The sequence below is a fragment of the Cnephaeus nilssonii genome (genome assembly GCF_951640355.1).
Source record: "Cnephaeus nilssonii genome assembly, chromosome: 10".
Lineage (NCBI taxonomy): Eukaryota > Metazoa > Chordata > Mammalia > Chiroptera > Vespertilionidae > Cnephaeus > Cnephaeus nilssonii.
Genome location: NC_137081.1, coordinates 28,017,551 through 28,034,588, shown reverse-complemented (window position 1 = coordinate 28,034,588; position 17,038 = coordinate 28,017,551). Strand labels below are relative to the sequence as shown.

General features: G+C 40.0%; 1 protein-coding gene across 2 annotated transcripts in view; it reads right to left on the bottom strand.

The window, feature by feature from the left end:
* Positions 1–200: 200 nt before the first annotated feature.
* AGFG1 (ArfGAP with FG repeats 1) overlaps positions 201–17,038 on the bottom strand; it is a 68,128-nt gene continuing 51,290 nt past the window's right edge. The window contains exons 7-13 of one of the 2 annotated variants that reach the window (XM_079782847.1): positions 15,418–15,627; positions 14,191–14,371; positions 8,981–9,060; positions 8,232–8,324; positions 4,771–4,929; positions 1,453–1,538; positions 201–888 (exon numbers count right to left, since the gene is read on the bottom strand). In XM_079782847.1, the coding sequence (XP_079638973.1) occupies positions 829–888; positions 1,453–1,538; positions 4,771–4,929; positions 8,232–8,324; positions 8,981–9,060; positions 14,191–14,371; positions 15,418–15,627 (869 nt within the window). In that variant the 3' untranslated portion in view covers positions 201–828. Of the gene's footprint in view, positions 889–1,452; positions 1,545–4,770; positions 4,930–8,231; positions 8,325–8,980; positions 9,061–14,190; positions 14,372–15,417; positions 15,628–17,038 lie in introns of both variants that reach the window. The other variant, XM_079782846.1, reaches the window with a different exon arrangement.

The following is a 17,038-nucleotide window of genomic DNA, read 5'->3' as shown; positions in this document are numbered from 1 at the left end:
TCCTGAATATAGCAGTCATAGTAGTTTTAATACATTTTCTACATGGCCTTTTTATAAAATTTTCTCTTTTAGACATAAAAGTTAGTCACTAGAAGTCTTCTGAAATCCTAATTTAAGAATTCAAGATGTTCTCAATTCACTACTCACATTTAAGGCCACTTTGGTAAAGGCATTGCAGCAAGAACACAAAAACAATAGCATATTTTCTAATATTTATTTTTTTCACCTGCAAACTGTAGCAAAACATGATCAGCTTTATTATGCAGACAGGTATCCTTCTACATTTTTAAAGAATTTAGGCATGTATAAATAGAAGAGCTCTTTAGGAGGGAAAAATTCAAGACTGAATAAAACCTTCCAATTCTGACTTTGTAACTTTCCAGTAGCAATGGTTAAAATTATTTCAGGTCATTCATTCCGAGGTACATGACAGCACCTTAAAAGTGGCTGATCTATTTCCCCAGTAACATTTTCCACATAACAATGTGTTAAAAGTTACAAATACTGATATGCACAAATAGCTAATTTCTAAGAAAAATATGTACAGTACTGCAGCATAATGAATGTGGTATCTGCAATAACTTAATATTAGCCAATTTTTAATATACATGATACCGCTACCTTTTTCTGCCAATTCACAGGTTAAAAGTTGTTACTGGAGCCCTCTGTTTTGCACATATTACCTGGTGTTTAATACACAATGCAGGCTTTTTAAAGACTTCTCTTGTGTTTAAAGCTAAGATCAGTGAAACAAGACAACAGTGCAAGAGGCGGAGAGATGTAATGTGACCATGTAAAAGTTCTTTCCAGTAAAATGTCTATATAAGGCTATAAGAAAGGATTGGTTGATGAGCTTCCTGTTGGAAATTGTCCTGTCGGTGCACCAGTCTAAAGGAAAACATAAAACAAAATAAAGAAACAGACAAAAGTGGTGCGTAATGAAAATATTAAAGAGTATTTAGATTAGGTTTAATTATTGGCAATCACATTTATTACTATTATTAGCAACATATTATAATAAAATTATTAGGTATTAGGCACTGTGTTGTGCCTTTTATATAATTATTTCATGTAATTCTCAAAATGGACTTGACTCTAAAAAAATGCATTTATGATTCAAACTAAATCTGACTCCAAGACCCCTTTCCACAATGTTTACTACGTCTACAGCTGCTCATAAAGTGTTCCTTTTGCAAGAAAGCAAATTTCATGTTATAAAATAGCTTATTTACTGTCAATTCTTTGATTTCAACTGATTAATATATATATTTATTTGATTGTTTTTTGAGTCACAAAGGAATCTTGCATAGTGGCTCCCTCAATGTGTACACTCCTGCAATGTCTTATCAATACAGTAGCAAACAGCATCCAGGAGGAGACACATCCTGCTTTTCCTAATTTGAAAATAACATGCAACAACTTACAAAGTGCTTAAAATTGCACCTCACTTACCATAAAAGGATTACTAGATACTCCAGCAGCTGCAACTTGACCAAAAGGGGTTACCATTGGCTTTGTTTGTCCAAATGCTGCAAAACCTGCACCTTGTAAAAACAGAACCACCAATTATAACCCATTCCACCTTTGAGAGACAATCTGATGTTTATAAAGCCAAAGTGTTTCAGAGAAACTTCTACCAGAGCAACAATAAAATATCAATGTTAAATTGTTAGGTCTTATGCTTTTTCAAAACCAGAAATAAACTTCCTGTGGCTTATCTTAAAGAGCTTTTATATTGTCCCCAGAAATAGTTAATTCCAATTTGTCTCAGGTACGTAAACTAATGACATTCAAAGGATTTAATAAATAGATGAGCACTGGTGGTGACTATCTGAGAGGGGCTGTAAGACCACACAGCAGTTTCTATGTGAACATCTTAGTACTAGAAGCCCGGTGCACGAAATTCGTGCACGGCGGGGGTTGTCCCTCAGCCCAGCCTGCACCCTCTCCAATCTGGGACCCCTCAAGGGATGTCCGACTGCCCGTTTAGGCCCGATCCCATCAGGATCGGGCCTAAACGGGCAGTCGGACATCCCTCTCACAATCCAGGACTGCTGGCTCCCAACTGCTTGCCTGCCTGCCTTCCTGATTGCCCCTAACCGCTTCTGCCTGCCAGCCTGATCACCCCCTAACCACTCCACTGCCAGCCTGGTTGATGCTTAACTGCTCCCCTGCCAGCCTATTTGCCCCAACTTCCCTCCTCTGCCAGCCTGGTCACCCCTAACTGCCCTCTCCTGCAGGGTTGATCACCTCCAACTGCCCTCCCTTGCAAGCCCGGTCCCTCACAACTGCCCTCCCTTGCAGGCCGGGTGCCTCCCAACTGCCCTCTCCTGCTGGCCATCTTGTAGTGGCCATCTTGTGTCCACATGGGGGCAGGATCTTTGACCACATGGGGGCAGCTATAGTGTGTGTTGCAGTGATGATCAATCTGTATATTACTCTTTTATTAGATAGGATAGAGGCCTGGTGCACAGGTGGGGGCCAGCTGGTTTGCCCTGAAGGGTGTCACAGATAAGGGGGGGGTTCCCTTGGGGCATGGGGCGGCCTGAGCGAGGGGCCTGTGGTGGTTTGCAGGCCGGCCACACCCCCTGGCAACCCAAGGGGAGGCCCTGGTATCTGGAATTTATTTTCCTTCTACAATTGAAACTTTGTAGCCTGGAGCGGAGCCAAGCCTGCTGCTCCTTCCGGGGTGGCAGCCATTTCTGTGGCAGTTAATTCACCTTCTACAATTGAAACTTTGTTGCCTTAAGCGGGTGGGCCCGGCCAGGGTGTGCGGAAAGCTTTGCTTCCCCTGTTGACGCCGGCAACCTTGGCCTGCTCTCTCAAGCTCCATTCTGCCGCCATTTGTTTGAATTTGTTTACCTTCTATAATTGAAACTTTGTAGCTTGAGTGGAGGCTTAGGCCTGCAACGGCTATGGAAAGCTTGGCTTGCTCTGTTACCTGGGAAACCTTGCTCTCTGTGGCTGTAGCCATCTTGGATTGGGGTTAATTTGCATACTCGCCCTGATTGGCTGGTAGGCGTGGCTTATATAGCGGAGTGATGGTTAATTTGCATATTACCATTTTATTAGAGAGGATTCCTTAGGAAACATTTCATCATTATGGCGGTCACAGACCCTATTTCCAAATTTTTAGTTAAACACGACTTTAGAAATGAATATCCATAATTTTAGGATAATCTTCAAATCTCTGGAATTCAAACTTTAGCCATAAACAAAATCGGGGGGAGGGGGAGCGGGGGAACCACACAAACTAGACTCTACTGAATCTTCCTGAAAACAAGTAAATATTTCTAATCATAATATATACTGTTGCCTATTTATTACTCTATGTCACCACCACCCACCAAAAAAACCTTAAACAAAATGGCACAGTTTTCTGATGCAAAACAAAAACACTCAGAGATCAACCAAAGGACTTGTATGCTTGCATATGAGCATAACCAATGGACACAGACGGGGGGGGGGGGGGGGGGGGGGGGGGCGCCGGCGGATTGGGGGTGGCTGGGGAGAGGTCAATGGGGGAAAAAGGAGACTTATGTAATACATTAAACAATAAAGAATTTAAAAACAAAAACACTCTAGCCCAGCCTGCGTGGCTCAGTTGTTGAGCATCGATCTATGAATCAGGAGGTCATGGTTCAATTCCTGGTCAGGGCACAAGGTGGGGTGTGGGCTTGATCCCCAGTGTGGGGTGCAGGAGGCAGCCAATCAATGATCCTCTCTCATCATTAATGTTTCTATCTCTCTCTTCCTCTCCCATCCTCTCTGAAATAAAAAAAAAATATTAAAACAACAACAACAAAAAAACAACACTCTAGCCCTAGCCAGTCTGGCTCAGTGGATAGAGCGTTGGCCTGCGGACTGAAGGGTCCCAGGCTCGATTCCAGCCAAGGGCACATGCCCAGATTGTGGGCTCCATCCCCAGTTAGGAGAGTGCAGGAGGCAGCTGATCAATGATTCCCTCTCATCACTGATGTTTTTATCCCTCCCTCCCTCTCCCTTCTCTGAAATCAATTAAAATATATTTAAAACAAAAACAAAAAACACTCTATGTCCTTAAAGTTTCTTTTTAAAATCAAGAGATGTATTAGAACACAGATAAATGAATAAGAAAGACACTGGGGACTCTTTAGAGTCTCTGATTTCTCCTGCATCGATAATCTAGTCACAAAAACTTACTAATTTAGTCATTTTTCTGAGGCCCAAATACCCATTCAGTAGACCACACTACAGCGTTCTTCAGTTAAGTTCTTTTGTCCAAACACATAACATTATGACATACTAGAGGCCCAATGCACGAATTCATGCACCAGTGGGGTCCCTCGGCCTGGCCTGCGGGATCGGGCTGAAAACAGTTCTCCGACATCCCCCGAGGGGTCCCGGATTGTGAGATAGCACAGGCCAGGCCAAGGGACCCCACTGGTGCACGACTGGGGCTAGGGAGGGATGCGGGAGGGCTCCAAGGCATGTCTGGCCCGTCTCACTCAGTCCTGATTAGCCGGACCCCAGCAGCAAGCTACCCTACCAGTCGGAGCGTCTGCTCCCTGGTGGTCAGTGCACATCATAGCGACTAGGCGACCGGTCGACTGCCCCCTGGCGGTCAGTGCACGACATAGTGAGCGGCTGAGCGGTCTTAGCATATCAATAGCATATTACGCTTTGATTGATTTAAGGGACGAACGAACGAACGGACACTTAGCATATTAGGCTTTTATTATATAGGACAAGAGACCTACAGGGGACTTACAATTAAATGTCAGATCTTACCATTGGGCTGTTGAGAAAAAGCTGTCTGTTGAGGGAAAGCTGCTTGGGCTGGGAAGGCAGGCTGCTGGAAGCTGCCACTGAAGCTGGTGGGAAGACTATAGGGCGCAGGCGTCCCGAAGCCCGCAGGCATGCTCATGGATGCGGTGCCAAAGGTCGCCGCTGACAGGAGAAGAAAAGGGCTGATCACTTACATTTAAAAGGGCACATTTTGTTTCTCATATTCAACATTACAGCAGAGATATCATTTACCTTGAAAAATATTAAGATGTACATTAAAGGCATTTTAAATTTCAAAACAACAAAGTCAGTTAAGTTTTAGCACTATACAGTATAACAACTTATAAAATTTTATTTTCCTAAAACCCAATAATCAGAATAAAACTAATGAAGAAAAATTTCTCAAAGTATATTAATAAAATTCAACTCTAAACAGCAATCTACTTTTTAAAGCCCATCATCCTGGCAATTCACATGTATACATACTAATTTTTTTTCATTTTTTCATTTTGTTTTGCTATATATAGTAAAATAGCCAAATATTTAATTGTATCTATTGAACTGTGTACTATAACATAATATGTGAATTCCTGGAAAAAATTTTAGAACCTGTTTAAAGTAGCTCACCAAAAATAACAAAACTTATAGGAGTTAGATGCAAGCCACGCAAAACCTATGCAGCTTTGTAACCAGAGCCAAATGGGGGAGGGAAATCTTAATAAAAACACGAACACAATTAAAAGGACATGTTACACTCCTAATAAATCACTTCCAAAAGAAATATATGGACTCCCACAATCCTTTTATGGATGGTAAATAAAGACTGCTCTGGATAAAGGGTTAAGGAAGGTTAGGACTGCTGAGTTATAAAAATTAGGGCACAATGCACAAAGATGGAAAAGGACTTGAACTAAGCATTCTTAGAAGAGACAAAGCACACAGTATAAATGAACACTGTGTTCAAAACTGTGCTTCTCCACGGCTTGCCACGTCTAGCCATTATTAACTTTGTGGAACAGAGCAGTCACAGGTTGGAGAAATCTGTGTGAACTACCATTACATATGTGGTATGCTGCCATCATTACCCATTGAAGAATTACTCAGGAAATAATTTGCGTTATAGAAACACAGGTAGTAGCAGAACAGTGTGTCACTATTGTTAGAGAAGATTATGTGTTCTAGGAAGGCCTCAGTGAAATAAGAGCCAATAATGTTGTTTTTAATACAGAATAGTAGTAATTATATAGTGAAATAGTTTTAGGTATGCTATCAAAAAACATAACTCACTTAATTTCCTGATTTAAAAATTTTACTCAAATGCTGATTTTTACGCACAGAAATACTAAAAATGTTACAAAAAATAAAAAAAATAAAAAAATGTTACAGATGTTGTCCAAAGTAATCCTCATAATCCTAATGATTATAACAATGATCCTCAATGAAACTAATTAGAATGTAAAAAAAATTTTAAATTACTTTCTCATTATTAAGGAGAAAAAGAAGGGAAACAGCCACTGGGGAGCAAGTGAATAAATAATAAGCACACTGCGAGGAAACAGGAGGGTTTCATAACAGACAATGCACTGACATAACTTCGACAAATCACTTTTTAAAAAGCACTAAAAAGCAGAACTTGGGCACAGTTAAACAAAAACCAAACTCCATGGAATAATGTGGTAAAATGGTTTGGTATATCAAAAAGGTGTCACTCAAACTACTATAAATTCAAACTCAAGAAAAACAATTGAAAAAGCTATGACATTCTAATATGACCATGGAGGTAAGCAATAATACTTTTTAGCATTAAAACATAAATCACTACAGAAGATTTCCATGTAATTTTAAATATAATGCAATCCCAATGCCACACATTCATGCCCACTCCATTTTAAAACATGGAAGAACTTAATTCCACATGCAGGGATTCAGAACACTAGCAGAAGCTTCCACAAGCAGGCAGACAAACTGCCACAGAAATCTATATATTCGTGGTGGCCACCTACCAAAATGAGCGTGAGGAAACACTTGAGAATGCATTGCTCCAGAAAGGCCTTATGGAAAGCCATAAAGAGACCAATGTCATTAACTTAATGGTAACTATTGTTAAAATAAAAGCAAATGTATTTCATTAAAAGTTCTAAAATTAGAATGTACTCTTACAAAGCGGGTAGCATAATACATGATAAAACACATCCAGTTTATTTGAACTATATTCATGACACTGTAATATTTACACAGTTTGCAATAAAGGGGAGATTAGATAATACCAAATGAAGAAACCTTTATGAAATACATCATTTTAAATAAACACTTTTTTTTTTCATGTGAAGATATAATTATATCCATAAAGACTTGTAGGCCTCATGAGTCACACCCAAAAATGCTATTTACAGGATCATCTAAAAGGACCTAACTTCTGCAAAGTCAAACCTTGGAGAGAGCACCTGGATAATACTTGATTTTTATTTACAACTTTTTATATTAACTAGAAATACATAAAGGTAACTCAAATAAACTGAGTACTACAAGGGGAAAATTATTCGCTATAGTTCATTAGAAGGTGAGTGGCACTTTCAGTTTAAAATATAATAGCTGAAAAGACAGAATAAAAAAAACACATCTTGTGTTTTCCCACCTGGCATGACTGAGATCAGAGAGGCTACATATAAATAAGTCTAATTAATAAAAAACAAATTTAGGTTATGTAATAGAACCTTTTTGTGTTTGTTTTAACCACCTGGGGTGGAATTATTTCTAAAATATATGTCCATTCATTTTAAATTAGCATACTTAACAATTAAAATTTGGGGAAGCAGCAATTGAGAAAATACTCAAAACATTATACCCCAAATTAAATCAGGTTCCCAAAATTTTTAAAATGTTAACATCCTATACTCTGGTTTCTCTTCAGATCGTATAAATCTTTCACCTTTTACTAAAATGTTAACATCCTAAAAGAGAGATGCGCTAGAAAACCTGATTTTAAGACCTCATGTAATAAAGCCCATTCAGCCCTTGGAATCTCACGTCAAGAGTCAGAAACAAGGCAAAAAACCTTCTTACACTTTTCTACTATGATTGAATGAGTTATATCTCTAATTCTGAAAGCAGACCACCACAGTAAGTCAGAATTACTGTGTACGAGTCCCATCTCTCCATAAATTGGCTGTGTGGTTCAAAAAAGTCTCATCTCCATACTTGGGCTTCCTCCCTGGAAATGAAAGCTGTGACCGAGCGTGGTAGGCCCTCCCCTTAGTTAACTTCTAAGGTCCTTCTCAAATGTGTATTAAGTTCCAGGATTTTATAAACTTTCAGCAAGTATTTGTCTTTAGGAACAAACTCTCCTATCCACTATCCATTCATTTCAGTAAGAAAGAATCCTTATTTTTCTAGTTTGCTCACATGGTTTCTTTGCAATAAATACCTTTTCCAAAACTTGCTGTTCCGTAATTTATATTTCTTACCTGTTGTTCCTCTGGCATTGGTCTGAAATGGATTTGTAGAAGATGCCACAGAAGGACCAGCAGCAGCCACAAATGGATTTGTGGAAGGCGTAGCTTTAAAAAAGTTATAAAATACACTATAAAATCATAATACATTTATATTAAAATATATAAAAATATATTTGTTAATATATTTATGAAGATAGAAAACTAGAGCTTTCTAATAATAAACTGTTGCTCTGTCATCTGGTTCTCCTAAAACTGCTATACAATATGCATTTGGCCTCTATACAGTGTCCACATTATTCCTCCCCCCTTATCCATGACTCCCACTTTCCGTGGCTTCAGTTACCAACAGTTAATGGCAGCCCAAAAATATTAAGTGGAAAATTCCAGAAATAAACAATTGATAAGTTCTAAATTATGCACTAATCTGAGTAAGGTGATGAAATCTCTCTCCACCCTGCTCGACTTTTACTTATTAATGGCCCAAAGTGCAAGAGTAGTGATGCTGGCAATTCGTATATGCCAAAGAGAAGTTGTAAAGTGCTTCCTTTAAGTGAAAAGGTGAAAGTTCTCAACTTAAAAAAAAAAAATTGTATGGTGAATAGCCAAATTTTATGAATTCAACTTTATTTCATCATAGGTATGTATGTACAGGAAAAACAGTAAATATGGGGGTTGGTACTATCTACTGTTTCAGACATCCACTGGGTGTCTTAAAATGTACCTTCCACACATAAGGGCGGACGACTACCAGAAACACCTACCTCCAAATGGAGCGGGCACACTTGAAGAAGCAGGCTGTGTCTGTGCAGAAGCACCCACTGGCATTGTTCCAAAAACATTGCTGAAAACAAGTATTAAAAGAGTTCTAATTTTTAAAAAGAGCAAGGATATTCTATCTATAGGGTGGCCATAAATATGTGAAAACTCGTCATTAGAAACATACAATGTATCACAGAAGTTCTCAAACTTTAGGTCTCAGAGCTCATTTATATTCTGAAAAATTACTGAGAACCCTAAAGAGCCTTTGCTTCAGTGTGCTCTATTTACCAATATGCATTTAGTACAAAAATTAAAACATATTTAAAATATTTTTTCATTTAAAAATAACAAGCCATTACTACATGCTAACAAATAAATAGCACTTTATGACAAATATTAGAGGCCCGATGCATGAAATTCGTGCAAGAGTAGGCCTTTGCAGCCCCGGCTGCCTCGTGGCCCCACCCCCGTCCACTGGTCGTTCTGGAAGGTCATTCCAGAAGGTCTTTCTGCCATCCGGTCTAATTAGCTCTTCATTATATAGGATATTTTCCAAAACAAATAAACTTAATGAGAACAGTAACAATGTTTGATATTTTTGCAAATCCCTTTAATGGCTGGCTTAACAGAAGATCAATCAGCTGTGACATGTTGTTTAGGTTGAAGTATATATGAATAAAAACCCCCACAAAACTGTCCTCACATAGATACATAAAACTTTCCTCACATAGATACACTAGAGGCCTGGTGCACGTAATTCCTGCACAGAGGGGGGGGGCGTGTCCCTCAGCCCAACCTGCACCCTCTCAAATCTGGGACCCCTTGAGGGATGTCCGGGATCGGGCCTAAACGGGCAGTCGGACATCCCTCTCACAATCCAGGTCTGCTGGCTCCAACTGATCACCTGCCTGCCTTCCTGATTGCCCCTAACTACTTCTGCCTACCAGCCTGATCACCCCCTAACCACTCCGCTGCCAGCCTGATTGATGCCTAACTGCTCCCCAGCCAGCCTGTTTGCCCCCAACTTCCCTCCTCTGCCGGGCTGGTCACCCCTAACTACCCTCCCCTGCAGGGTTGATCGCCTCCAACTGCCCTCCCTTGCAGGCCTGGTGACTCCCAACTGCCCTCCCCTGCTGGCCTGGTCCCTCCCAACTGCCCTCCCCTGCTGGCCATCTTGTGGTGGCCATCTTGTGTCCACATGGGGGCAGGATCTTTGACCACATGGGGGCAGCTATATTGTGTGTTGCAGTGATGGACAATCTGCATATTACTCTTTTATTAGATAGGATAGAGGCCTGGTGCATGGGTGGGGGCTGACTGGTTTGCCCGGAAGGGGGGTTCCCTTGGGGCGTGGGGCGGTCTGAGCGAGGGTCCTGTGGTGGTTTGCAGGCCGGCCACACCCCCTGGTGACCCAAGTGGAGGCCCTGGTATCTGGAATTTATTTACCTTCTACAATTGAAACTTTGTAGTTGGAGCAAAGCCAAGCCTGCTCCTTGCTCCGCGGCCAGCAGCGATTTCTGTTGTAGTTAATTCACCTTCTATAATTGAAACTTTGTAGCCTTGAGTGGAGGCTTAGGCTGGCAACAGGATGGCTTATTTTGTTACCGCGGAAACCCAAGCCTCCCTCCCGCTCTCAGCGGCTGTATCCATCTTGGTTGGGTTTATTTGCATATTTGCTCCTGATTGGCTGGTGGGCATGGCTTGGCTGGTGGGCGTGGCTTAGGCGCAGCAAAGGTGCGGTCAATTTGCATATTACTCTATTATTAGCTAGGATAGTTGAAAAAGGAGTATTTTAATAGCTTTTTCAGATAATCCTATATAATAAAAGGCTAATATGCAAATCAACCAAACGATGGAACGACCAGTAGCTATGATGTGCACTGACAACTAGGGGGCAGAGGCTCAAAGCAGGAGCTGTCCCTTGGTGGTCAGTGAGCTCCCACAGGGGGAGCATTGCTCAGCTAGAAGCCGGGCTCACGGCTGGCAAGCACAGTGGTGGTGGCAGAAGCCTCTCCTGCCTCCACTGCAGGCTGGCGGTAAGGATCGAGGGGTCCCGGATTGCGAGAGGGATGTCTGACTACCAGTAGGCAGACATCCCCCAAGGGGTCCCGGACTGCGAGAGGGTGCAGGCCAGGCTGAGGAATCGCCGCCCCCTGCCCCCCGCCTGAGTGTACGCGTTTCGTGCACCAGGCCTCTAGTTGTGGATATTTTCTTTTTTATCATACCAAAAACAGCAACAATTCTTAAAAGTTCGTTTCAATATGGAATTTGAAACCTTATCAGTGAACTGTTTTTTGCTGGATTAAAGTTAACATTCATTAGTCTATCTTGCACTTTAAATGAATTTTTTACTGATGTTCTATCATCTGGAAAATACTTGATGCCAATATTCCAAATGTCAACACATTTCCTTATGCAAAATTTCAAGAAAAAAATACATCACATTCATAAATATCACTACTCACTCATCAGAAAGGTAATGGGAAGCTGTCACGCTCATGGTAAATAAATTTTTCAAAATTCTAATATTTGACTGAATGTGTGATTATTATCAATTATTTTCATTAAATGACAGGCTTAAATACTCTATTTTTTAGATAATATTGCCAAATATCCAAATCTGAATAATCTTGGTTTGCCTATCAGTCATCTTCCAAGGAAAAACAGTGTTTCAGAAAACAAGTGGCTGGTTCATCCCACAACAACCAAACAAGACAGTCATCATCTACACTAATAAAATAGAAACATGCAAATTAACTGTCACTCCGCCACGCCCACAAGCCAATCAGGAGTGAGTATGCAAATTAACCCAACCAGGATGGTGGCCGGCAACGGAGCTGGAGCAAGCAGGAGGCTTGGGTTGCCCTGGCAATGGAGGAAGCCAATCTTCCCATTCGCCCTGGCCAGCCCTGGCCTCCGCTCAAGGCTACAAAGTTTCAACTATAGAAGATAAATAAATCCCAACAAAGATGGCAGCGGCCACGGAGCTGGAGCAAGCAGGAAGCTTTTGTTGCCCCGGCAATGGAGGAAGCCAAGCTTCCCGCCCGCCCTGGCCAGCCCTGGCCTCCGCTCAAGGCTAGAAAGTTTCAATTATAGAAGATAAGTAAATCCCAACAAAAATGGAGGCGGCCACGGAGCTGGAGCAAGCAGGAGGCTTGGGTTGCCCCCGGCAATGGAGGAAGCCAAGCTTCCCGCCTGCCCTGGCCGGCCCTGGCCTCTGCTCAAGGCTAGAAAGTTTCAATTATAGAAAATAAAATAAATCCTAGATACTTGCTTCCAGCCGACCCTGGCCTCCGCTCAAGGAGGCGCTGAAAGAAAAAAAAAAAACGAAAAGAAAAAGAAGAAAAGGAGGGGCTGGGACCTTGGGTCGCTGGGGGTGATCAGGCCAGGATGGGACGGCAGGGGCCATTGGGGATAAGCAGACCAGCATGGGGGGCCAGTTGGGGGTAAGCAGGCCATCAGTGGGGGTCAGTTGGACGTGATCAGGACAGAGGGGGGGAGGGCAGTTTGGAGTGAGCAGGCCAGCAGGGGGGCAGTTGGGGATGAGCAGGCCAGTGGGGAGGGAAGCTGGGGGCAAGCAGGCCAGCAGGGGGGGCAGTTGGGGGCGAGCAGACTGGCACGGGAGGTAGTTGGGGGTGATCAGGCTGGTGGGGAGGGAGGGCATTTGGAGGCGAGCAGGCCGGTGGTGAGCAGGCTGGCAGGCAGAGTGGTTAGGGGCAATCAGGCAGGCAGGCAGGCAGGCAGGCAGGCAGGTGAGCGGCTGGAGCCAGCAGTCCCGGATTGTGAGAGGGATGTATGACTGCCGGTTTAGGCCCGATCCCTGTAAACCAGCAGTAGGACATCCTTCAAGGGGTCTCAGATTGGAGAGGGTGCATGCCGGTCTGAGGAACACCCCCCCCACCCATGCACGAATTTTGTGCACTGGACCACTAGTACCTCAATAAGCAGCAGACCTACCTGATGCATACTTTACTTCCACACACAGAAAATAGACATGTTTAAGGATCAAGACTTAATAAAATTAATTTCTTGACTGTTTCATCAAGAATGTTCATAAGCCCTGGCGGGTAGCTCTGCTGGTTGGAGCACCACCACCCCTACACCTTTTGCGAGTTTTGATTCCCAGCTGGGGCACACGTGGGAGGCAACTAATTGATGTTTCAATCACACATGATGTTTCTCTTCCTCTCCCCCCCTAAAATCAATTAAAAAAAAAAAAGGCATGTCCTCGGGTGAGGATTAAAATAATAATTAGAAAAACAGCCCTAACCGGTTTGGCTCAGTGGATAGAGCACCGGCCTGTGGACTGAAGGATCCCAGGTTCAATTCCGGTCAAGGGCATGTACCTTGGTTGTGGGCACATCCCAGTAGGGGGTGTGCAGGAGGCAGCTGATTGATGTTTCTCTCTCATCGATGTTTCTAACTCTCTATCCCTCTCTGTAAAAAATCAATAAAATTAAAAATAATAATAATTAAAAAAACAGAGATGAATAAAACAATGTATATGTAAGTCACCTATATTTCTGTATAACTTTAAAATCAAGAAGTCAAAACTGCTTCTTGATTAGAGCTTTTAAAGATCTAATGTTAAAATGTGTCAGACTTCCTGTTACAAAGAATTCCTTTGTACCAGATATATTTGAACACAGTAATAGATACGTCTATTGATAAATACCAATATGACATTGATGAGATATAGAGTTAGTGTTCTGTTCTGGTGCAAACATTTCTAAAAATGTATATTTACAACTAAGGCTACAAAATGTTACTTTCAATGTTTAGTCTTCATGACTAAAAACTGTACCTTAAAAGTATATAATTTCCTAAATGAATTCTCCACTGAGTATAATTAAATCTGTATATAGCTGTCCATTTTGAGACGTGTACATACTCTTATTTACATTTTGGTGTTCAAGAAAATGATAAAACTTTTGATTAAATGAAAAAAATAGAATTAACCTTTTGCACTCGGATGTCGAGTGTGACTCGACATGGTTAGCATTAGAATAAAGGAATCGAGAAAAAAGCAAGCGAGTGCAAAGGGTTAAACAGTTAATCAAGGATTATATTTTAATTAGCAAATTAAACTCAGTTTCCTCAAATTTATAAAAATATTTAATAATTTTAAAATTATGCCCAGTCTTTATTTAACATTATTATTCAGAGTTGAAAAAAGATTTAAACATGAAGCAGGAACATAAAGACAAGGTACCTGCTGGCATTACTTGTGGAAGTGTACGCATTATTGGAGGTGGCTGCAGAGCTGAAAACGCTGTCTAGTTCTGCCAGAGCTGCATACTTGTCTGAAGACGCACTTGACTGACTGGGAAGTGAAACCACAGAACTAACAGGAGCTTTACCTGTCGTTCCAAAGCCACTCCCCTGATCACCACCTGTGAACAAACAAATTATCCCCCAAATTTAAAGGTATACTTCCAACTTATCAACCAGATTTCCCATGCAACACATGTAAATTTACAACTGATTTGGAGCTAAGCAAATAAATAGGATTCTAGAGTCATATCTAATAATGTAGAAAATATTGGGCAAGATTAGTTGCAACACATACTGCTGTGGAAAAGACAGAATACTGCTTCTATAACAAAAAACTTAACACTCTGTGCCAGTAACAGGTTTAGAGTGTGCATAAAGAAGAAATTCTCAAAAATTTCTACTTAACATCTCTGACACACGTGTATTTCATTCAAATAAACATATAAATTCATAAAATACAGGACCCTGATGTGAACAATCAATTAATATCATATTCCCAGGGTTGTCCATAAGAAAAATACAGAAAGTAATGAGAAGAAATATTTACTGCACTTACTATGTGTCAAGCACTGTTCTAAATGCCTTACGTGTAATAACACAACTCCATGAGTTCAATGCTATTTACTACCCTCATTATGGAGATGAGAAAGTAGGTCCTGCAGCCTGAAAGCATAACTTGCTCTTCCCTACTCTACTATACACTTTGAGAGGCAAAATACTGGCCTTCAAGACCAAAACTTGGCATAAGAATATACTGTAAAAATCATTTTTAAAAAATTACCAAGATATTAATAGAAAGTCGTTCAAAATAAATATATTATAGAAACACCAAATGTATTATAGAAACCACCAAATAGCCTTACAGTCAATTCTATTTTTAAGATTCTTAACCGTGTATAGCCATAGAACAGGAAAGCAGGCTTTCTAAGACAAAATTAAATTTCTGTCAATTATTTTCTTTTAAAACCAGAAGTAAACCAATTAGTTTGTATAACTTCAGTTTTGTAGTTGGTATTTCAGATCCTAGAAGTCTTGAACATTTAGTGTAAATGAAATTTCTATACAACCACTAAGTAAAGCATAGCATCCTTACATTTTAATAAATACAACCAAATGTAAAGAACTGTTTAATACAGAAATTTGTATTTGTTTAAAGTCTGATTACCTTGTCCAGCACTGAAGATATTGTCTAAATTAGCAAGTGCCGCATATTTGTCTGCAGCCTGAAGACCAGCTTTATTTGTTGCAACTTTACTAACAGTTGTTGCTGTTTGATGACTCTGGGACGTACTGAAGGTTCCAAAATCAGCACTGGAGGATTTAGGGAAGTTATCAAAATGAGCAAAATTAGCATTTACTGATCCAGCACTTCCACCTGTAACAGAATAAACAGAACACTTGAAATATCTAGATTTTCCCTAATATCCTGTGGTAGATAATATGATCATTTCTTAAATTAAGTATTTTATAAGCAATCTGCATTCCTAAAGATAACAACTGGCAAATAGCATTCAACTTTAACCATCTACACATAACTTATAATTTGCAAATCTAGATTTCCAAAGGCCCTGGCAATATGAAGAGTTACAAATTTCAATGTGTAATTATCTACCCTGCAGTAAAGTATATAATTCACCTGGTTTGAGACTCATTACGATAGATAACATTCAACTATATACTATCACCTTTTACTAGTCCTCCTGCTAATAAGATGCCAAGTATCTGACAATACAAGTTTTTGTAGCTTCTAACGAAAACTTGGTTGAAACAAATCCCAGGAATAGAAATTTAAAATGTCTTAAGATGACTATTTTGATCCAGAGTTTCTTAATAGGTGATCTTTGAGATCCAGACTTATTTTACTTGAAGAGCTATTATTTAATTCCACATAATAATTTAATGCTCATACACCATGGTTTCCTCATAAAAATCATGACCTATATTATATATTTCAAAGAAAATTATAATATACAATATCAAACTAGTTTAAATATTATAGCAATTTTTTTACTGTAGAGCATAATTCACCACAGGTATATATCCTACTAAGATTTTAAAGTCTGTTCTGTAATCTAGAGACTTCTTTAAAGTATTACCAAAGACTAAAGCTAATATATTTCATTCTATGCTTTTGATACCAGTTCTTTATGCCTACACATTAGTTTCAGCAATCAAAATAATTTGTATGTGTAGTTTTATATTAAAGAGATACAAAGCACACATAGATATTTTAAAAACAGAACGGATACACCCCTATTTAAAAAAACACACACACTTTCCATCTATCTGTCTTTTAAACATTCTAAAACAATATGTACAGATAAAATTTCTCAGGCATTAAAACTCTGGTTGTTTCCAATTAAAATTAAGTAATGTGCATATTTAAATGATTGTGATCTGCTATAAGTAGCTGGTGAACAAAGTACATACTAAAGCTTTCAAAGTTCATATGAAGAATTTTATTTCAAATTAAAATGGGAATTTTTAAATTAACTAACTCTCTTATTGTATATTACTGTGTTCTCGAGTTCAGGAATAGTGAAGGGAAAGTAAAAGTGAAATTTATGAAGATTATTAAAAGATGATTAACATTCTATAATTGAAAAATACATGAAATACAGCATAAAACATACAAATTAGTAAAAGATGCCTACTTGACAAAGAGAACTTACTGTGGGTAGCCTGGAGAGGAAAAGCAGAAGTAAATTCACCAAAACTGCAGCTAGATGAAAGCATTCTAAATGCTGGATAGCCAGAAATTATGTAAATGATGAAAGTTAAAGAGG